Source organism: Manis javanica, chromosome 18 (assembly GCF_040802235.1).
Source record: "Manis javanica isolate MJ-LG chromosome 18, MJ_LKY, whole genome shotgun sequence".
In the NCBI taxonomy this organism is placed as follows: domain Eukaryota; kingdom Metazoa; phylum Chordata; class Mammalia; order Pholidota; family Manidae; genus Manis; species Manis javanica.
The window spans coordinates 18,057,380-18,080,715 of NC_133173.1; the positions used below are offsets into that span (position 1 = coordinate 18,057,380).

The following is a 23,336-nucleotide window of genomic DNA, read 5'->3' on the forward strand; positions in this document are numbered from 1 at the left end:
GGTGAATAGTACAAGGGCATTCATCACAGAAACTTTCGGTTTTGATCACGCATTATGAAGTACAAACAATCAGGTCAAATATGAATATTCGTTTGATTTTTATACTTGATTTATATGTGGATCCCACATTTCTCCCTTTATTATTATTATTATTTTTATTTTTAATAAAATGCTGAAGTGGTAGGTAGATGCAAGAAAAAGGTAGAAAACATAGTTTAGTGCTGTAAGAGGGCAAATGTAGATGATCAGGTGTGTGCCTATGGACTAAGTATTAATCCAAGCTAGACAAGGGCAGCAAAACATCCACGGATGCAGAAGATTTCTCTCAAAACAAGCGGGGTGAGGTTCTGAGCCTCACCTCTGCTGATCCCCAACTTCTCACCTGATGGCCCCCCTGCGACTGTGCCTGTCTTAGGTTGTTCCTCCCTTGAGGAATCTTACCCGTCTCTGGCTAACCAGTCATCTTCCGGGGCCATACAGGGAAATGTAAAGTTGGTAAGTGAGAGAGAAGCCATATTGTTTGCAAAGGTTAGCTTTTTACTTCTTTGCACATTTATGCCCTGTGGCTTCTATGCCCAGCACTTGTCTCGAGGTATCTTTACCACCTGGAGGAATTATGATACTCGGTAAATTCGATATGAGGCATGAATTCTATTTAAGGGTTGTAATTAGGAAGGAAGAAGAAAAGCTATAGAGGTAGCATATGGAAGAAAACATGGGAGGATTGATTATTTCTTTGACATATCTTCTTGTAGAGTACCTTAAGCATGTATAGGTTTTAAACTACTAACTAACTTGCGCTCACATATTAACATAATAGGAATACAGTGACATAAACAAAGCAAATCTATAATTACCATCCATCTCCAGTGAAGCCAAGAAGACCATTTAGGCACCCTAGGCATTTGTGAAAATTTGTCTATGATATGATGGATATTGTCCAACTGTACTTGAACAGTCTGAGAGAAATCAGACAAATTAAAGCAACCCATTTCTGGGATCTGTTCACATCCCATATGTTCTTTTAACCGTAGATAGTCTATAGTCATAAGATTTTGGGGTGCCACAACTTGCACCCCTCCCAACTCCTGGTTGAGTTCCAACAGTACAGATCCGGTCAAATTCGCTGTCTCACTGTATGCACATGCCAGCCTAGACATCTCCCTCCTCATTCTAATGGCAAGTCCAGGAGACGGTGGGCTGGATGCAGCCACAACCGCAGCATCGTCCGGATCCCTGTGGAGGCTTTTTGATGATCATCCCCCGGCACAAGTCTTCCAGAGAGTGCTGATGCCAGAAGCTTCTCCTCATATCATATCTTAGTTCATTCTCTGGGTAGCCAAGCTAGGCCTTGATCTTCTGCATAGAAACAAACAGACCCTTTGCCCACACTTTGACATGCCCTCTATACCACTGTGTAGAACTCATTGGAGGTCAGCACACAGGAACTGCTTTTTTTTTTTTTTTTAAGAGAAAGGAGTATTATCAGAAAAGAGTACCTCCATAGCTGATCATCTGACACCCTTTAAGTGATCAACATTAAGGATATTTAAAGCATGCATTGATCTTTGATTTACCAATAGTTTTATCCTATCAAGGAGTAATCCCCCTTTTCTTTTTTTTTTTTTTAATGTTTGATCTACACTTACATGAAGAATACTATGTTTATTATGCTCTCCCCTATATCAGGTCCCCCCTAAAAACCACATTACGGTTACTGTCCATCAGCTTAACAAAATGTTGTCCTCTCTGTGTTGTACAGCCCACCCTCCCCTTTCTCCCCCCCATGCATGCTAATCTTAATACCCCCCTTCTTCTTTCCCCCACTTATCCCTCCCTGCCCACCCATCCTCCCCAGTTCCTTTCCCTTTGGTACCTGTTAGTCCATTTTTGGGTTCTGTAATTCTGCTGCTGTTTTGTTCCTTCAGTTTTTCCTTTGTTCCTATACTCCTCAGATGAGTGAATTCATTTGGTATTTCTCTTTCTCCGCTTGGCTTATTTCACTGAGCATAATACTCTCCAGCTCCATCCATGTTGCTGCAAATGGTTGGATTTTTCCACTTCTTATGGCTGAGTAGTATTCCATTGTGTATATGTACCACATCTTCTTTATCCATTCATCTACCGATGGACATTTAGGTTGCTTCCAATTCTTGGTATTGTAAATAGTGCTGCGATAAACATAGGGGTGCATCTGTCTTTCTCAAACTTGATTGCTGTGTTCTTAGGGTAAATTCCTAGGAGTGGAATTCCTGGGTCAAATGGTAGGTCTGTTTTGAGCATTTTGATGAACCTCCATACTGCTTTCCACAATGGTTGAACTAATTTACATTCCCACCAGCAGTGTAGGAGGGTTCCCCTTTCTCCACAGCCTCGCCAACATTTGTTGTTGTTTGTCTTTTGGATGGCAGCTATCCTTACTGGTGTGAGGTGATACCTCATTGTAGTTTTAATTTGCATTTCTCTGATAATTAGCGATGTGGAGCATCTTTTCATGTGTCTCTTGGCCATCTGTATTTCTTTTTTAGAGAACTGTCTGTTAGTTCCTCTGCCCATTTTTTAATTGGGTTATTTGTTTTCTGTTTGTTGAGGCATGTGAGCTCTTTATATATTCTGGACATCAATCTTTTATCGGATCTGTCATTTTCAAATATATTCTCCCATACTGTAGGGTTCCTTTTTGTTCTCTTGATGGTGTCTTTCGCTGTACAGAAGCTTTTCAGCTTAATGTAGTCCCACTTGCTCATTTTTGCTGTTGTTTTCCTTGCCCGGGGAGATATGTTCAAGAAGAGGTCACTCATGTTTATGTCTAAGAGGTTTTTGCCTATGTTTTTTTCCAAGAGTTTAATGGTTTCATGACTTACATTCAGGTCTTTGATCCATTTTGAGTTTACCTTTGTATATGGGGTGAGACAATGGTCCAGTTTCATTCTCCTCCATGTAGCTGTCCAGTTTTGCCAGCACCATCTGTTGAAGAGACTGTCATTTTGCCATTGTATGTCCATGGCTCCTTTATCAAATATTAATAGACTGTATATGTTTGGTTTAATTTCTGGAGTCTCTAATCTGTTCCACTGGTCTGTGGCTCTGTTCTTGTGCCAGTACCAAATTGTCTTGATTACTACGGCTTTGTAGTAGAGCTTGCAGTTGGGGAGTGAGATACCACCTACTTTATTCTTCTTTTTCAGGATTGCTTTGGCTATTCGGGGTCTTTGGTGTTTCCATATGAATTTTTGAATTATTTGTTCCAATTCATTGAAGAATGTTGCTGGTAATTTGAGAGGGATTGCATCAAATCTGTATATTGCTTTGGGCAGGATGGCCATTTTGATGATATTAATTCTTCCTAGCCATGAGCATGGGATGAGTTTCCATTTATTAGTGTCCCCTTTAATTTCTCTTAAGAGTGACTTGTAGTTTCCAGAGTATAAGTCTTTCACTTCTTTCGTTAGGTTTATTCCTAGGTATTTTATTCTTTTTGATGCAATGGTGAATGGAATTGTTTTCCTGATTTCTCTTTCTATTGGTTCATTGTTAGTGTAGGAAAGCTACAGATTTCTGTGTGTTAATTTTGTATCTTGCAACTTTGCTGTATTCCGATATCAGTTCTAGTAGTTTTGGAGTGGAGTCTTTAGGGTTTTTTATGTACAGTATCATATCATCTGCAGATAGTGACAGTTTAACTTCTTCTTTACCAATCTGGATTCCTTGTATTTCTTTGTTTTGTCTAATTTCCGTGGCTAGGACCTCCAGTACTATGTTAAATAATAGTGGGGAGAGTGGGCATCCCTGTCTTGTTCCCGATCTCAGAGGAAATGCTTTCAGCTTCTCGCTGTTGAGTATAATGCTGGCTGTGGGTTTATCATATATGGCCTTTATTATGTTGAGGTACTTGTCCTCTGTTCCCATTTTGCTGAGAGATTTTATCATGAATGGATGTTGAATTTTGTCAAATGCTTTTTCAGCATCTATGGAGGTGATCATGTGGTTTTTGTCTTTCTTTTTGTTGATGTGGTGGATGATGTTGATGGATTTTCGAATGTTGTACCATCCTTGCATCCCTGGGATGAACCCCACTTGGTCATGGTGTATGATCCTTTTGATATACTGTTGAATTCTGTTTGCTAATATTTTATTGAGTATTTTTGCATCTACGTTCATCAGGGATATTGGTCTGTAATTTTCTTTTTTGGTGGGGTCTTTGCCTGGTTTTGGTATTAGGGTGATGTTGGCTTCATAGAATGAGTTTGGGAGTATTCCCTCTTCTTCTATTTTTTGAAACACTTTAAGGAGAATGGGTATTATGTCTTCTCTGTGTGTCTGATAAAATTCCGAGGTAAATCTGTCCGGCCCCGGGGTTTTGTTCTTGGGTAGTTTTTTGATTACAGTTTCAATTTCTTTGCTCTTAATTGGTTTGTTTAACTTTTGTGTTTCTTCCTTGGTCAGTCTTTGGAGGTTGTATTTTTCTAGGAAGTTGTCCATTTCTTCTAGGTTTTCCAGCTTGTTGGCATATAGGTTTTCATAGTAGTCTTTAATAATTCTTTGTATTTCTGTGGAGTCTGTTGTGATTTTTCCATTCTCACTTCTGATTATGTTGATTTGTGTTGATTCTCTTTTTCTCTTAATAAGTTGGGCTAGAGGCTTATCTATTTTGTTTATTTTCTCAAAGAACCAGCTCTTGGTTTCGTTGATTTTTGCTATTGTTTTATTCTTCTCAATTTTGTTTATTTCTTCTCTGATCTTTATTATGTCCCTCCTTCTGCTGACTTTAGGCCTCATTTGTACTTCTTTTTCCAGTTTCGATAATCGTGATGTTAGACTATTCATTTGGGATTGTTCTTCCTTCTTCAAGTGTGCCTGGATTGCTATATACTTTCCTCTTAAGACTGCTTTCGCTGCGTCCCACAGAAGTTGGGGCTTAGTGTTGTTGTTGTCATTTGTTTCTATATATTCCTTGATCTCTATTTTGATTTGTTCATTGATCCATTGATTATTTAGAAGCATGTTGTTAAGCCTCCATGTGTTTGTGAGCCTTTTTGTTTTCTTTGTAAAATTTATTTCTAGTTTTATACCTTTGTGGTCTGAAAAATTGGTTGGTAGAATTTCAATATTTTGGAATTTACTGAGGCTCTTTTTGTGAGCTAGTATGTGGTCTATTCTGGAGAATGTTCCATGTGCACTTGAGAAGAATGTATATCCTGTTGCTTTTGGATGTAGAGTTCTATAGATGTCTATTAGGTCCATCTGTTCTAGTGTGTTGTTCAGTGCCTGTGTGTCCTTACTTATTTTCTGCCCGGTGGATCTATCCTTTGGGGTGAGTGGTGTGTTGACGTCTCCTAAAATGAATGCATTGCAGTCTATTTCCCTCTTTAGTTCTGTCAGTATTTGTTTCACATATGCTGGTGCTCCTGTATTGGGTGCATATATATTTAGAATGGTTATATCCTCTTGTTGGACTGAGCCCTTTATCATGTAGTGTCCTTCTTTATATCTTGTTACTTTCTTTGTTTTGAAGTCTATTTTGTCTGATACTAGTACTGCAACCCCTGCTTTCTTTTCACTGTTGTTTGCCTGAAATATTTTTTTCCATCCCTTGACTTTTAGTCTGTACTTGTCTTTGGGTTTAAGGTGAGTTTCTTGTAAGCAGCATATAGATGGGTCTTGCTTTTTTATCCATTCTATTACTCTGTGTCTTTTGATTGGTGCATTAAGTCCATTTACATTTAGGGTGACTATTGAGAGATATGTACTTATTGCCATTGCAGGCTTTAGATTCGTGGTTACCAAAGGTTCAAGGTTAGCTTCTTTAGTATCTTACTGCCTAACTTAGCTCGCTATTGAGGTGTTATATACACTGTCTGGAGATTCTTTTCTTCTCTCCCTTCTTATTCCTCCTCCTCCATTCTTCATATGTTGTGTGTTTTGTTCTGTGCTCTTTTTAGGAGTGCTCCCATCTAGAGCAGTCCCTGTAGGATACTCTGTAGAGGTGGTTTGTGGGAAGCAAATTCCCTCAGCTTTTGCTTGTCTGGGAATTGTTTAATCCCGCCATCATATTTAAATGATAGTTGTGCTGGATACAGTATCCTTGGTTCAAGGCCCTTCTGTTTCATTGCATTAAATATATCATGCCATTCTCTTCTGGCCTGTAGGGTTTCTGTCGAGAAGTCTGATGTTAGCCTGATGGGTTTTCCTTTATAGGTGACCTTTTTCTCTCTAGCTGCCTTTAAAACTCTTTCCTTGTCCTTGATCCTTGCCATTTTAATTATTATGTGTCTTGGTGTTGTCCTCCTTGGATCCTTTCTGTTGGGGGTTCTGTGTAATTCCGTAGTCTGTTCAATTATTTCCTCCCCCAGTTTGGGGAAGTTTTCAGCAATTATTTCTTCAAAGAGACTTTCTATCCCTTTTCTTCTTTCTTCTTCTTCTGGTACCCCTATAATATGAATATTATTCCTTTTGGATTGGTCACATAGTTCTCTTAGTGTTGTTTCATTCCTGGAGATCCTTTTATCTCTCTCTATGTCAGCTTCTATATGTTCCTGTTCTCTGGTTTCTATTCCTTCAATGGCCTCTTGCATCTTATCCATTCTGCTTATAAATCCTTCCAGGGATTGTTTCACTTCTGTGATCTCCTTCCTGACATCTGTGATCTCCCTCCGGACTTCACCCATTGCTCTTGCATTTTTCTCTGCATCTCATCCCATTGCTCTTGTATGTTTCTCTGCATCTCTGTCAGCATGTTCATGATTTTTATTTTGAATTCTTTTTCAGGAGGACTGGTTAGGTCTGTCTCCTTCTCAGGTGTTGTCTCTGTGATCTTTGTCTGCCTGTAGTTTTGCCTTTTCATGGTGATAGAGATAGTTTGCAGAGGTGGTACGAGTGATAGCTGGAAGAGCTTCCCTTGTTGGTTTGTGGCCTTCCTCTCCTGGGAGAATAGCGACCTCTAGTGGCTTATGCTTGTCAGCTGTGCGCAGACAGATCTTCTGCTACCTGCCCATTTGCTATGGAGTTTATCTCCGCTGTTGCTGTGGGCGTGGCCTGGCTGGGGCTGCTCCTCCAAAATGGTGGAGCCCCATTGGAGGGGGAGTGGCTGGGAGGCTAATTATCTCTGTAAGGGGCCTCTGTGCTCCCTGTTGCCCAGGGGGTTAGAGTGCCCAGAGATCCCCAGATTCCCTGCCTCTGGACTAAGTGTCCTGTCCTGCCCTTTTAAGACTTCCAAAAAAGCACTCTCCAAACCAAAACAACAACAGCAACAACGAAAGAGGAAAAAGAGAAAAAAAAAAAAAAGGAAAAAATGTGTGATTTTCTTTGTCCTCAGGCACTGGTTCCAGGCACCTGCTCACCGGTCCTGCTGCCCTGCCTCCCTAGCACTGGGGTCCATGTCCCTTCAAGGCTTCCAAAAAGCACCCGCAAAAAAAAAAAAAAAGGGAAAAACGCACGATATTGTTTGTCCTCAGGTGCCAGTCCCAGGCACCTGCCCACTGGTCCTGCCACCCTGCCTCCCTAGCACTGAGGTCCCCATCCCTCCAAGGCCTCCAAAAAACACTCGCCAAAAAAAAAAAGGGAAAAACGCGCGACCCTCTCCATCCCCAGGCGCCAGTCCCAGGCACCTGCTCACCGACCCTGCTGCCCTGCCTCCCTGGCACTGGAGTCCCTGTCCCCCTAAGGCCTCCAAAAAGCACTCGCCAAAAAGAAAAAAAAAGGGAGAAACGCACGATTTTCTTTGTCCTCAGGCACCGGTCCCAGGCACCCGCTCACCAGTCTTGCTGCCCTGTTTCGCTGGTATTGGGGTTCCTGTCCGTTTAAGGCTTCCAAAAAGCACTCACCAAAGAGAAAAAAAAGGAGAAAAATGCGCGATTTTCTCCATCCTCAGGCGCCGGTCTCAGGCACCCACCCACCGGTCCTGCCACCCTGCCTCCCTGGCATCCGGGTCCCCGTCCCTTTAAGGCTTCCAAAAAGCACTCGCCAAAAAAAAAAAAAAGGGAAAAACGCGCAATATTCTTTGTCCTCAGGCGCCGGTCCCAGGCACCCACTCACCGGTCCTGCTGCCCTGCCTCCCTAGCACCAGGGTCCCTGTCCCTTTAAGGCTTCCAAAAAGCAGTTGCCAAAATAAAAAAGAAATGCTCCGGTTTCTTTCCACCTGCCGGGAGCCGGGGGGAGGGGCGCTCGGGTCCCGCTGGGCCGGGGCTTGTATCTTACCCCCTTCACATGGCGCTGGGTTCTTGCATGTGTGGATGTGGTCTGGATGTTGTCCTATGTCCTCTGGTCTCTATTTTAGGAAGAGTTTTCTTTGTTATATTTTCATAGATCTATGTGTTTTTGGGAGGAGATTTCCACTGCTCTACTCACGCCGCCATCTTGGCTCCGCCCCCCCATGATTTTTAAAAGAAAGAAAACCAGCTTATATATATATTATTTAGTTTTTCTCACTAGTCCCTTACAAATGTCATCTAACCTTATCCCAGATGCCATCCCTGGACTTGTAAAATTTATATATTCCCTTAGTCAACTGACTAGTGCTGAAGGTGCTGGCTGCACGTGCTGGACCCTGTGGGCTGCAGTGGACAGGAGTTTACATCTAGTGGGGAGAAGGAGTAAACAGGAAACCAACAATGAGATGCTCACAGGTAGTGTCAGTCTCTGGGGACAGGCACACGGGGGCTGGGACTGACAGGAGCCATGAGAGCTGGCATGGCAGTTAGTTGTAAACCTTCTGAGGGCCTAAATCCTGCCTGGGGCTGGCATCAGCAGGCCTTGCCCCTCTCGTAGCTCTGGTTTATCTGCAGGCGCGGTTCCCGCAACTCTTCTTCAATGGACAGCTATTCAGCTTTCAATCTGTCATGTCTGGGTGGTAGGGGTGGAGAAACTACCAAGTTTAATGTTCCACGGAGGTGTTGGCATCTTCAGAGGTCTTTCCTTCTTGCATTTGGTGACATCATGGAAAAGGAAACACTCCTTGTCTTGGGGAATCTTTCTAGAATGCCTAAACCAGCACACCCCTCTGCTGCCTGTGATACTAACAGGTACCCGGCATGTATTACAGGGCTCCCATAAATAGGTGTGGTTGTTGATGAAAATTAGAATATAATGAACATTTACTGAATGCTTGTTACGTACCAGGCACCAGCCCCAGCCTCTGAATGTGCATTATTTCCTGGAGTCCCGAGTTACACACTGCTCCTGTTTTAATCCTTCTTTTAAAGATGAAGCAGCAACCAGGGCTCAGAACAGTTACATAACTTTATCAAAATTTTAATGCTTATTTTAGTGTAATTTAGTAAAAGATTTTTTTGTTTTTGGATTTTATTTTCCTGTTACTATGAACATAAGCCAATTTATGAATATTTAGTGCGTATACCCATTTTAAAAAACCCTATAGGAACATAAGTCTAGAAAACTCAGATCTAAAAGTGATAAATTAATTATTTTGTAAAAGCATTTTTTGCTTCATTGAAAAATCCAAGATTCCTTTATATAGCAAATGCTTACTTTTATTTAAAAAGATGATTGATTCTAAGAATATTTAGTGTATAATATAAGATACAGAAGAAATACTGTTCTGTTCTCTAGAAGAATTCACATAGAAAATGAAAGAATTAGGAGGTTCATGTAAAGTTGATAAATATGCATACCAGAAACAAGGGGTATTTCATAAAATGATGCAGCTTTCAGGTTCAAAGTTTATCTAATATTTCCTTTTGTAAGCATAATGTCCAGTAAAAGAATATATGTGGGTATACATTCTACTTTAAACCTTTGGTGGAATCCCAGGAAAAATCAGTGATGTGCAGCTGTGATCTCATGCTTAAGAAAACATAGGTATTTACTTGGAGGTGTAAGTAACAAAAAAGCAGATTTATATAAGAGCCAAGTCTGCTAGCACTGCAGTGTGCTTGTAGTCATGTTCAGTGGTCTCTCCAAGTGTATCATGGCCTGAGTTGGGTGTCCCCCGTACCCATCCTAGGTATTCTCAGCTGAATTAACTGAACCACTCTTAAGGTTCTTCATAGTGCCAATGCTTTCCTGGTTTTATTTTTTCGCTGGCTCTTTCTCAGTCTTCTTTGCTGGGTCTTTCTTCTTCGTCTGCCTCCAAAGTTAAGAATTCTTCAGTGCTCAGTCATAGCCCCCTTCTGTCCTTAGCACACTCCTTCCTGTTCTAAGCTGTCCATCTATTGACTGTCCACTCTCAACTCTTCTGTCTGTGGCTAGACATACTTTGCTTTTGCATGCACAACTGCACATATGGTGTCTCCACTCAGATACTGTACAAGAACTTTTAGTTCAGTACATTCACAGTGAAACTCTTGATTTGAACCCCAAAACTTACTTCTTTGCTGTCTGTCCATCTCAATGTACAGCTTCCCCATATACCCAGTGGCTCAACCCAGAATCTTGGAGGTTGTGTGTGCTGTCCCTGAACTCCAATCTCTGATTTAATGGTAAGCCATTACTTTCAGAAGGTATTGAATCTGTTCACTTCTGTCTCCATTGCCACTGCCTAGAATCTATAATGGTGCTATTATAGCACTACACAAGAAACTGCCCACCTGCTATTTCATTCCTCTGAAATCCATTCCCATACTGCTACCAAGCGATGCTTTAAAATAGATTGAATAATTTCTTTTCTGCTTAAAATACTTTAATGGATCCCCATTGCATTTAGAATAAAAACCCAAATGCCTCCCTAAGGCCTGCATGGTCACCATCTCTTTCTTACCTCTCCAACCTTTCTCAGGCTATTCTGCTCCATTCCTACATGTTAGCCACACAGTTCACAGTTCCTGACTCCCTGTGAACATGAATAATGACGACTCCCCTTCACTGCTATTCTTTATTACAATGCCCTATTCATCTCCTTTAAAATCCTCTCATCTTGCAGTTGTGCACTTACAGGTTTGTTTATTGCCTGTTTCTCCCCTACTGGACTAAACTGCATGTTTCTTTCACTATTATATCCTCAGCACCTAACACAATTTTTGACTCAACAAGTATCTAGGCATAGACAATGCACTGAAGAGGAGACTTGGGCTGGGGGTGGCAATTAGCCTGCCCTCATGGCACCATCCAAAGCAGAGGGCCTCTGGCTCAAGGACCGACCCTCTGGGTCTGTTTGGAGGTCATATCCCAGCCTAGTGCAGTGGGTCGGGATTTCACAGCCTGCTCAGTCAGCTGACTCCTTCTGCTCCGAGTAATTCCTCAAACAGCTTTCTGATTGTGATTGTTCGCGATTTAATAAAGGAAAAGAAGGTGCTGCCAGAGGTTTTGATTATCTTGCTCCTTTGGCACATCTGTTTATTTGGTGACTTTGGTTAGTTTTAATTTATCCATAAATATTGATTCCTTGGGAATTCAAAACCAAACTTTCTGAACTTGTAGAGCTGATGACCCGCCCTTGAATTATGGTAAATTAACTCATATGTATACTGCTTGGCAGGGGGTGGGGGGAGGTTCTCAGGAAGCCAGCAGGCATTCCCCAGAATCACCTTTTCTGCCCCAAGCCATCTTTCAAATGTCCACAATCATGTGAATTTAGCATGGAAAGAATGCTGCATAGATTGGAAATATCGGTAACGTTAGTGACGTCATGAACAGCTGGTCCTCTGCATTCAGCTCAGAAGCTGCCCCTGGAGAAAAAGGAAGGAAACCCCTGTCTGTCATTTCTCGGGTGTCCTCCACTCTGGGCTGAACCAGGCCTGCATGGGGCTACTCTGCTCACTGTTCCAAGTGAGTGGTTGAGGCTTTCACAACCCCTGTGCAACTTAAAATGCACAGAAGGAAATGGTTTAGGAGCTGTGCTCTAGCTGTGACTCAGAACAGCAGTTTTACCCTAGACCAAGAGAATGGCTCTGGCGGATTTCAGGAGTGCTCAGAAAACATTGTGTTCTAACTGGGCCCTGATTTTTTCAAATTGATGTCATCTGTGTCTTGGTATTTATCTCCTTAGAATTTACCCACCTGTTTACTCATGTTATTTTACCAAGAATAGGTCATAGTTGTGATGCCCCTGGCCTCTGTGTCCTGTGCCCTGCAGGTGTACTGGCACTCCAGCGCTCACATTCTTGGGGAGGCCATGGAGCTGTACTACGGAGGCCACTTGTGCCATGGTCCACCCATTGAAAATGGATTTTATTATGACATGTTCATTGAAGACAGGTAACACGTGAATATTCATTTCTGAATGCAAGTGTGTATGGTTCATTGTTTTATGATTACCTAACTATTTAGTGGATGTGTATGTTCTATGATGTGATAACAGATTGCCTATGTTTGAAAATTATTTTTTATGACTTCAGATCCCAGGGCAACTTTTCAAATTTTCTCTCCTTGCCACTGAAGGAACTGAGGTACTCTTTATGTAACCTGGGTATTGCTAGAGCAATTAAGGCCTAATTAAGGCCGAACTAAAGGGTAAATCCCTGGAGAACAGTCAGTTCAGCTCTGCTCCGTGAATCAAAGGCACCATCCACCTTAGCCAGACATCTCACACACGTGAACACCAGATGGAGTGGGTCTCAGAGGCCTCACATCCTAGGTCTGTGCTTGAAATCACCAGCAACGGGCCCAGCCCAGCCCACCTCCTCCCTTGCATTCCTCGAAATTCTTAAGAATACCACCAGCTGCCAAAACTGAAACCTGAGGTTCCTTCCAAACCGCCCCACCGCCTCTCCTCACCACTCATCATCCAGTCACTCAATCCACTTCTGCCGATTTCATCTAAATAGTTCTCCCAGCCTCCTCTCCTCCCTGCGCTTCTGCCTAAATTTAGACCCATAACATCTCTTGCCTGGACGACTATGGAGCATTCTGCCTTTACCTGTGGCCCCCACCTGCTGGATGATCTCCCCAAGCTAGTCCCCGCAGCTCTGTAGCTCCTCCTTGCCGGCTTGTCCGCCTTCATGTCCTGTAAAGATTCATTGAGCAGCATGTTTTGCTGCCTCCTGTGCACTCCGTGCTTGGCGCTGACGGTTCAGCCGTCATCAGATGAGTCTGTCCTCGAGCTGGCGGCCTGGGCAGCTCCCACTATACATAAACAGCCCAACAGCCGTCCACTATCAGGTGGTCGTGAGTGCTAGGGAGGAAAATAAACCAGGTGTGGGGAGGTGTGTGCCATGACAGGTGGTCAGGGAACAGTAAAGCGACGCTGAAGCAGGGGCCCAAGTGGAGGCTCCGAGGCTATTGGGAGTGTTGGGTGGTATTCATGGACGTCTGGGGGATGAACATCCAGGCCTCTGTGGGGTAGCCCTAGCTTTGGGCACATGCCTGGCTTGTTTGAGGGATGGCAAGGAAGCCAGTGTGGCTGGAAGGGAGTGAGTGCAAGCCAGTGAGTGACTGAAAGTGATCAGTCAGTGCCTGGCAGAGGTGGACTGCCCTTGTGAGTGCCTCGGCTCTGCCCCTGCAGTTCACGCCCCAGATCTTTCTCCCAACCTAGAGCCCACTTTCAGTGAGGGCAGGGGCATGGTGAGCACTTACTACAGCTCTTGTGAACAAACATGCCTATGTGTGAAGGATTAGGGAGACTGCAGAGAAGAACAGGCCTCGAAGGAGCAGACAGTCTACCTGGAGACCATCTAATAGGGCTTTTCGGATGGCACACTTCTTCACAAAGCAGAACCGAAGGCAGTCCCAGCGTCTGTTCATGCCTTAGTTTTTCTCTTGGAGAAATAGGATTAACTGCCTTGTGTAGAATGTTGGATTTTCTGACGTCCTGGTACAATAAAACACTAAATTCATCAACTTGGAAAGTGTGTTAGAGACAAAGGCCACAGGACAAGGGTCTGCAGAAAAGAGCATGCACAATGTTTGAAAAATGTGTGTTGGTTCTTCCTTGCTCTTTTTAGAGCTGTGTCCAGCACAGAACTGTTGGCCCTGGAGAGCCTATGTCAGACTATCATCAAAGAGAAGCAACCGTTTGAAAGATTGGAAGTCAGCAAGGAAGTCCTCCTGGACATGTTTAAGGTAATTTCAGGAAGCTCTTTAGAATTAGGAAGGTTTTTGCCAGGAGTGTTAATAATAGTCAACATAGACAACTTTTTTTTTTTTTTACAAATAGTTGGCTATTGCCAAATTGTTCCAAGCAGTTTGGCCCCCCTGTGGTAAGGTTGTTAACGCATCACTTGATGTGATATCGCCCTCCTGTTTCCTGAAAATTTTAATATGGATGTAGGCAGGTAAAGGACCAGGTGTATAGTTTTCATAGGTGTGTTTCTAATATGATCAATTCTGAGTATTGTTAATATTATGACTGCAAAATTCAACAGTATTTATACTATTATAAAATTGTGGCCTTTTCTTTTTCTGTTATTATTTTAGATCTTAGCCTAGAATAATCTGTATGAAGTTTTAGCTTCTTCTCATATTGTTTTGGGCAATGTGCTTAAATATATTCTTAATTTTATTTTTTTGAAATCATACACAGAAAGCACATAATTGAAATCATAATATTGTTAGTTTTGTGGGCTTGAATTAAAAAATATATTTGGGTTTGGTAAAATTGCAGCTACTCTTTTTGTGTGTGTATGTATAAAATATCCAAAATATAAAATTTACCATTTTAACCCATTTGAAAGTGTACAGTTGTCTGACTTTTGGCATGTTCACATTGTTCTGCAGCCATTACCACCACCACCCTTCTCCAGAGCTTTTTCACCTTCCCCAGCAGAAACCCTGTATCCATTAAACACTACCTCCCCATTTACCCTTTCTCTCTTTCTGTCTCTATGAATTTAACTACTCTTAGAACCTCACATAAGTAGAGTCATCCAATGTTTGCCCTGTTGTGACTGGCTTATTTCACCCAGCATAATGTTTTCAATGTTTGTCCACATTATAGTAAGTGTCAGAATTTCCTTCCTTTTAAAGGCTAAGTAATATTTCATTGTGTATGTATACACAACATTTTACCTATTCATCTGTCGAAAGACACTTGCTTTGCTTTCATTGACTATTGTGAAAAATGTTTCTATGAATGTGGGTGTGCAAATACCTGTTCAAGTCCCTGCTTTCAGTTTTTTGGGGTATATACCTAGAAGTGGAATTGCTGAATCATATGGAAATGCTGTTTTATTTGTTTTATTTTTTGAGCAACTGTCATACCATTTGCCACAGTAGCTGCACCATTTTATGTTCTCACCAGCAATGCACAAGGGTTCCAGTTTCTCCACATCATTGCTAGCATTTGTTTTCTTCTATATTTTGATAATAGCCATCCTAGTAGCTGTGAGATGGCATATCATTGGAATTTTGATTTGCATTTCTCTAATGACCAGTGGTGTTGAGCATCTTTTCATGGATTTACTGGCCATTTGGAGAAATGTCTATTCTAGTCCATTGCCCATTTTTGAACTGGGGTGTTTATTTTTTGTTGTTGAGTAGTAGGAGTTCTTTATATATTCTGGACATTAGTCCTGTATCAGATATATGATTTACAGTGAAACTCTTGCATTCTGTGGGTTGCCTTTTTGCAGTTACTCTTAAGAACTAAATTCAGTCAAACCTTTGTGAAGAAAAATGACTTAATTTGAACATCTAAGTTTAAAATAGTTGAATCATACCAATCTATTTTTTTCTTCCAAGAACTTACCTCCCTTAATATAGAGTACCTGGCACTATGGTAATAGTGATGAGAGCAGAAAAGTAAGGAAAAACATCTGTTGGGTTTTTTATTGTAATGATGTGATCATTTATTATAAACTTTTTTAAATGCAAATTAATAATGTAGCTGTGTCTTCTTCTGGAACAGTGCTTTTCAATAAAAATACAATGCAATCCCCAAATCTGAGCTGCATTGTAATCTTAAATCTTAAATGTAGCCACATTTTAAAAGTAAAAGGAAGGTGAAATGAATTTTTATAGCATTTTATTTAACCCAGTATATTAAAAATATCACTTCAAAAATATCACTCCAACATAAAAAATAATTAACAACCTGTTTTACATTATACTTCTGAAATCTAGTGTGTTTTGTACTTCCAGCACATCTCATTTCAGCTTAGTTGTACCTCAAATGCTCAGTAGCCACGTGGGCTCCCAGCTCCCAGTTTGGACAGTGTAGCTCTGAGCTGTGAGCTGTTGGTATTCCCAAGGTCTCACACAAAGAATATACATAGGAGAACCCCAGTCAGTGTTTATTTTAAAAAGCAAAAAATGTTTGCCACTTAAACATCTAAATGTATTTTTCTTTGTAGTGTAACAAATTCAAATGCCGCTTCCTGAATGAGAAGGTTAACACTCCAACTACCACAGTTTACAGGTAAAGTGTGCTTAAATTTTAAACACTGCTCAGTGGGAAACCTTAAGGCATTAGCAACAGATGCAGTTTGTCTTAGAGTGGATGAGTGGATGGCCTGGTTGTAAATTTGCATTTACACTTTAGTTAAGGACTCCAAAATGTTACCACCAAAGGAAAATTACTCTCTTCTAATTTGTGTTTAACAGGATACCCAAATTCTGTTTCTTACATGTTAGCTGTAACATGTTTCCCCATGTGGATGAGAGCATTTGCCCAGTGCCTTACATTTTTGGGGGGCCGCTAGAGAACGGAACTTTGCGTCCTCTTCCCACATGCTTATTAACATGGCAGCGGGAGCTGCTAGGGCTGTCCCTTCACGCAGTGTTTCTCGGCCTCTTGATAATACTCATTTCCCGGAATCCAAGAGCACCAACCTTCGTGCATTAGTAGGATATTCATGACGAAACCAAAAGGAAATGTTGGAACCAAAGGTAAATCAAGTGGTAAGAAGCAGCAAGTGAAATTAATACCACAGTAACTTAGTTCTATTAATTTAACATCTGAGCACCTTTTTATCCATCCTTTTTTAAAAAAAGCCTTACAGTAATTGCTGTTGCCCATTTCTGTGTGTTCTGGCTGTCTGCCTGCTGCTGTGACCTTCGCAGTCCATCTCAGGAGACCTGGTATCTCTAATTATGACCACAAACATCCTTCAGGAAGGCATTTACTTTCCCCAGTCAAGTACTCATGGTTCTGTGGTTTAATGGTATTATAAGTAAAATCATCTCCCCTTTCTGCAAAGCCATGCACAGTGCATTTCTTTAATTATACGAACTCATTGCCATTTGACATGCTTAGCTTATTTTTACCACTTTCTGATTACCTGATAAGGCTTTATTATTTATTACCTATAATTTGAATAAATGTTAATATATCCGTTTTTAAGTTTAAAAATAATGAATTAGAAAAGATATGCTAAGTTTTAAAGTTCTGGCTTTTGATACTTGACCTTTTGGGGTTCTTGTTTGAACCTTAATTAGGTCAACATTGACACTTCTTAGTCTATCAGTTTGATTTTTGAAAAACAAGTCAGTTTTTTTTTTCTGTGGGATTATTTAAAAAATAGAATGTGGAGGTCTTCATGCTAATTAGGCATTCCTTCCATTACTGTGAGTGTTGATTTTTAATCCCTATCTTGGAAGAGAACAGTATGTAAAATCTGGTCATTCAAAGAAATGACATTTTCATGTTTAAAGCTTTATTTTACTTTGGTGAATAAATAAATCCCTTTATGTATTCATTGTAATTTAAAAAATTTTAACAGTGAACTTTAAAAACATTTAAAATTGATTGGAATAGTTAAGGAACAACTTACTTTCTTTACTAAATTTTCCTTAAGTTGGTTGATTGTTAAGTAAACTTCCCTCTGACCTGTGTTACCAGTATTTTAACTCTCTTCTGTTGTGTACTTGAAGAAATCTGTGCTTATTAAGGTTCGGGAGTCCTTGTTCATTAGAGACATAGGCAGATCCCCAGTTGTAGCCCCATGTGTTTTAATAGTGATGTCGTCTCTGATCTGAGCTTCTGCCTGAGAGTTGCATCGTTAAGTCATTGCTCTCTTTTAATAAGCCAGCAGACAATTAGGCATTTTGTTACCATGCTAGAGGGCCTGATGTCAAACAAATAAAAAGCCCTTGAAATTTATTTATTTAGTTTTTTAATAGACTATTTTTTAGAGCAGTTTTAGGCTTATAGCAACATTGAGAGGGAGTTACAGAAATTGCCCATATGCCCCTCTGCCCCTCCCCACTGCCCCCAATCCGCGCACAGTTCCTCCCACTGCAGCAGCCCCACCAGAGTGGCACCCTCCTCACAACTGCTGACCCTACATGGACACATCATAATCACCCAGAGTCTGTAGTTTGCATTATGGTGCATTCTTGGTGGCATCTGTTCTGTGGGTTTGGTGAAGGTTATCGTTATTTAAACATTTTTAAAAAATTAAGGTTCATACAATAAAATACATACTAAGGTATTTACACAAAAAAATTTATTTTAAGGTACATACAATAAAATACACAAATCTTAGCATACAGCTCAATGCATTTTGATGTGTATACATTCATGTAACCACCACCCAGAGCAGGATATCAAAACATTCTCACTAATTTCTTCCCCTGTCACCTGTTTCATCCATCCCTCCATCTCCCTCTCCTGTGGCAACTGCCAGTCTGTTCTCTGTGTCTGAGTCTATTTCTGTTGTTTGTTTGTTCATTTGTTTTGTTTTTTAGATTCCACATATAAGTGAGATCATGTGGTATTTGTCTTTCTCTTTCTGACTTATTTCATTTAACATAATACCCTCAAGTCAGTGTATGTTGTCTCAAATGGCAAGATTTCATTCTTTTTTATGACTTAATACGCCGTTGTATATATGTACCTCTGACTGGTGTGAGGTGACACCTCACTATGGTTTTGATTTGCTTTTTCCTGATGATTAGTGATGTTGAGCATCTTCTCATGGTGAAGGTTATTTTTAAAATAAGGCATCAAGTTCATTTGTATAAATTTCAGATACTTGCGGTTTTGAAAATTAGAGTAGGGAAGTACTTTTTGGTATGACAATGGAAGGTTTTTAAGAGCTTTGAGATGTGACAGCGGGAAATGGTGTCTCTGTATGCACACACTTTCTTTCAGAAGATTCTGTAGTTTTTGAATTTGAGCAAAGGAGGGAAGACTGGGATCTGAGGCTAGATGAACTGCCCCTTCATCCTAAATTAAAAATTAATTTAAATCACTTTAAATTGCCCTAAATTAAAAATATTGCCTCAAGACAGACAAGTTAGTGAAATCCTTCACTTAAAACATATGAGAACATGGCTTGTAATAGAAAGTCAAAAAGTGATAACTGTGCCTGGGCATGTCTTAAATATTTTGTTACAGGTGTGGTCCACTAATTGACCTTTGTAAAGGCCCCCACGTAAGACACACTGGAATAATTAAAACCATAAAAATTTTCAAGGTAAGGATTTATTTATTTTTTAATGTAGCATACTTAAGGCAAACTAGATAATGAGGAATTTCAAGCATATCTTTTATCATCTGAACATTGTGCTATTTTAAAATGCCTCATTATTTGATTTTTACTTGAGCTTCTAAAAATACCGCAATTTTTCTAGAATTTTGATAGCTAGAACATTATTTGTAGTTTTTAGTTGTTTTTTATTTAACCTTACTAAAAGATGTTCTGCATACTATGGTTTTCTTGAGTTGCCCTAATAGGGACAAGAACATTTATTCTGCCTGTGAGAATAATGTACTGTAGGAAAAATAAAAAACCACAGGGGATTGCACTGTGGTAAACCGGAGACTACCTCACGCTGGGAATCTGGAGGCACGGGGCTGCTCGCCTTGCAGGCCGAGCCTTTCGGGCCACGGTTTTCCCCTCGCGGGAGGGCTTGATGACCTCAGCGAGGCCGGCCCTCCCTTCCCCGTGTCTTCCTCCCCTGCTGCTCTCTCCTTGGTGATCACAGTCACCGTTCAGCCTTCCCTCCTTCCCACCCTTCCTCGCTTTTCATTCCTAGAATCCACAGCCGTCTCTTTACATGAATTTTCTGATTGGTTTGGGGTAGGAAGGCTTAATTAGAATACATTTAGGAGTCTTCACAGAATTACATAAAATGATCTTTATGTAAGCTCTGCTGATGGTATGGTGGGAAACTGGATACATATTTAAGAGCAGTTTTACCAGTAACCAGACGTTGGATATGTTTATCAAAGTCATGTTTGATGTTTAGAGTTCCTCGACATATTGGGAGGGCAATCCTGAAATGGAAACACTGCAGAGAATCTATGGGATATCCTTTCCTGATAACAAGATGATGAAAACTTGGGAAAAGTTCCAAGAAGAAGCCAAGAACTGTGACCACAGGAAAATCGGGAAGGTAGCTGCACATCCGAATCACTGCTGAGATGGGAATGTTCTTTATTAGCTTATGGCTACATTGTTTTTAAAAATAATACCTTTTCTTCTTCCCTTCTCCTGCCTTCTATTTTATTAGCACTCGTAATTTACTCTTGAGTTCTTTTATGCTAATACCCCAAATGTCTTTGAATTTCCTTCCTTCCTGTATCTTTTATTATAGTTTATAAACACTACACACATCTCGCATTTTCATCATGATATAAAAATAACATTTAAAAATTGTGTGTACTTGATGGCATAGTTCATATTTGGGAAATGAGAGCAGAAAGAAAGAGATTTGAAAGCAGGTAGACATGGTTTCAGAGCTAACCCAGCCACTGTGAGCTGCACTGTCTGATGGGCCAGCTATCGCTCATGGAACTCCATGTCCTCCCCTCTTGCTGGGCAGCCTTGTACGGCTGGTGGGAGGACGGACTCTGCATGATGGTGGCAGCGTGGGGCAGGTGCTCAGCATGTGGCAGCTCTGATGATCACCGTCCTGTAAAGCCCCCCTCCCTGGGGAGTGCTGTTTCCCCAGGAGTCCAGAGTGCCAAATAGGAAATCAGCAGTAAATGAAAGGTGAAATAAAAGCTAAGTTCAAGGCTAAGTAACCATACGTATGAATCGTAATTTTACACATGCTGTTATATATAGTTAGAGGTAAGTATTGAGGGGCTTTGGGATGTCAGTTATTTGAAAATGGAAATCCTGAGCATATGTTTTATTCCTGTCATATCATATGTGTACAGTAAATCTTAACAACAGTGAAATCTGAGATACAATTCTTATTCTGATCTAGGAACAAGAACTCTTCTTTTTCCATGATCTGAGTCCTGGTAGCTGCTTTTTTCTTCCAAGAGGAGCCTTCATTTATAATACACTTGTGGATTTCATACGAGTATGTTATGTTTAAAGTACTTCATTCCTACTTAACTCCATTTTATATTTTACTGCTTTCTCTCATAATAAAATGGTCAAGCATTTCTCTATTTTAATAATTTCTTTAGTTATATTAATAATTTTTAATTTTGAACCTAAAAGGGAAGTACTGGGTTGTGCCTTCTAATAAAAATACTGAGATAATTTCTATTTTCCCTGAATAAAATGGCATTCCTGGATTTCATTAAATGTACCTATTGCCTATTTAAGTATCTAGATACAAAGGTAAGTGTTTGACTAAGTGTTGAACTCCCTGTGAAGGAGGAAAAAGGAGGAAGGGCCCCACCTGGTACAGAATGCTGACCTGTGAAGCATCACTTCTCTAAATGTGGTCCAGTACCACTGATCCCCCTTCGTCACCTATGATATGATTCCTAGTTGACTTGCCAGCTTATCCAGAGCAAAGAGTGAAAAATAGTTGTGTAAAATACCTTCTTATACTAAAGGTCATAGATGAGAAAGTTCAGTGCTTACATCATTAGGACTGTAGTTACTGTCCTCAGGAGATCCATGCGGACTACCAGGGTTACATTTCCTTTCTTATGCCTTTTTCTCTTTCCTATAAGTAATAATTACCTAAAAATTACACTTACCCAGTTTTCTGCATACCTATCATCAATTCATCCTCAAACTTTTTCTCAAAATTGCCAAACTCCTTGCAGCATATTCTGATGATGCAGATAATCGGTTCCTTTTTAATCTGGTTCTCTGGCTCCAGAATTAACTCGCTGCTGTGATTCTTGCAATGGATGACTTAGGACTTCTTTCCATCATCACCCTGGCTGCTCCGCTCATGTCCCTCCTGTGCTGGTTCCCTTCTCTCCTGATCCCATGTCTCCCTCTTCCTCTTTTCTGTCTCCCATTTGGGGAAGTTTCCTTCAGTAACTTTCTGAGAGAAGCTGAATGGCGTGAGCTGGTTATTCTCTGTTTACTTCACCATCTCACTGTCCTTCCTTCTCTCCTTGCACTGTGCTCCTGAAGGCTCACCTCAATAGACTGTCACCTGGGCTACATACCTCCAGGTGGGGATTGGCCAAAGGAAGCCGCGGCAGGTAGAGGGCGGGGAGGTGAGACTTGAAGAATCGCTGAAGATTATCAGAGACTTCAGCAGGTAGTGATGACCATCACAATTGCTGTTTTCATGTGTTGTTTCACTGACAAACCAGCACAGCCCCTGGCCCCTTCAGCTCTGTAGGTTGGGGGTGGAGTGTGTGGAGAATAGACAGGAATCCTCTATGGTGGCCTGAAAGGAATCTCTTATCTTTTATAGATGCAAGACAAATACAGCTGATGATCAGGCCCAAGGCCTGATCGTATGGGTTGCAGAATTTTAAAGCCGTTTAAGCACACAACCTCAGTGGTCTCTTACACTAAGGTAAGAGCACTGTGGGAAGCAGTGCGTTCCGGAATCTTGGAATGGGAATATTTGGCAGACACAGGTGAGGCAGAGAACTTTGAACTCCCAGATACCTTTGTCTGAAGAAATTGGCCTTCTCGTGTAAGAACAAACAAGCAAGCAAAAATACCCAAACCATTCAGGGACTTTACCTCTTTTTCCCATGGTTTTCTTTTACATGGTCTGCCTATTCCCTTATTTAGTAGTTTTTTATTATATGCTAAATATTATATGTCAAAATAACCATAGAGGTGAGGCTCTAGATAATGTCATCTCCCACTACAGCATCTACTGTCTGCTATAACTGAAGACTAAGTACTCAGTTCGATCAGAGATTGAGTTAGTTAGGGCTGGGCTTCCATTTTGATAAGACAAAGTCCACCTCTTGTTCAGCCATGACCCCTTGGGGATTTCCAGTTGACAGTCTGGTCTTTTCAGCCCCAAAAGACGGGAGTAGAGTTAATTCCACTTTTCTGATGTATTCTACTTCCGAGTAACAAACTATTCTGAGTCTCATCTGATTACTACATCAGCTCAAAATCTAATAACACGTCGTCTGAATCAGGTCTCAGTGCAGGTGACGCTTCTCAGGTACAATGTGTAGATCTTCAAGAACAGTTCTGTTCCATCTTAGGACCTGTGAACCAAAGAGAGAAGTTATCTGTGGTCTGCCCCACCCCAGCATTCTAAAGTGATGATAGAGGAACAGGACGCACTATGTAAACCCATTCAAAAGGGTTGGGGACAGGAGTGGAACTCATCTATAGTCATCCTGATACCTACCAGTTCTTCCTGCTCCAGGGTCAAAAAAT

The 23,336-nt window shown here is 41.0% G+C and overlaps 1 protein-coding gene across 1 annotated transcript in view; it reads left to right on the top strand.

Moving 5' to 3' along the window:
* The window catches only part of TARS3 (threonyl-tRNA synthetase 3), a 72,350-nt gene that overhangs the window by 18,792 nt on the left and 30,222 nt on the right, over positions 1–23,336 (top strand). The window contains exons 5-10 of the mRNA XM_073226975.1: positions 12,029–12,150; positions 13,836–13,953; positions 16,182–16,246; positions 19,169–19,247; positions 20,023–20,169; positions 20,989–21,087. Of these exons, the coding sequence (XP_073083076.1) occupies positions 12,029–12,150; positions 13,836–13,953; positions 16,182–16,246; positions 19,169–19,247; positions 20,023–20,169; positions 20,989–21,087 (630 nt within the window). The remainder of the gene's footprint in view (positions 1–12,028; positions 12,151–13,835; positions 13,954–16,181; positions 16,247–19,168; positions 19,248–20,022; positions 20,170–20,988; positions 21,088–23,336) is intronic.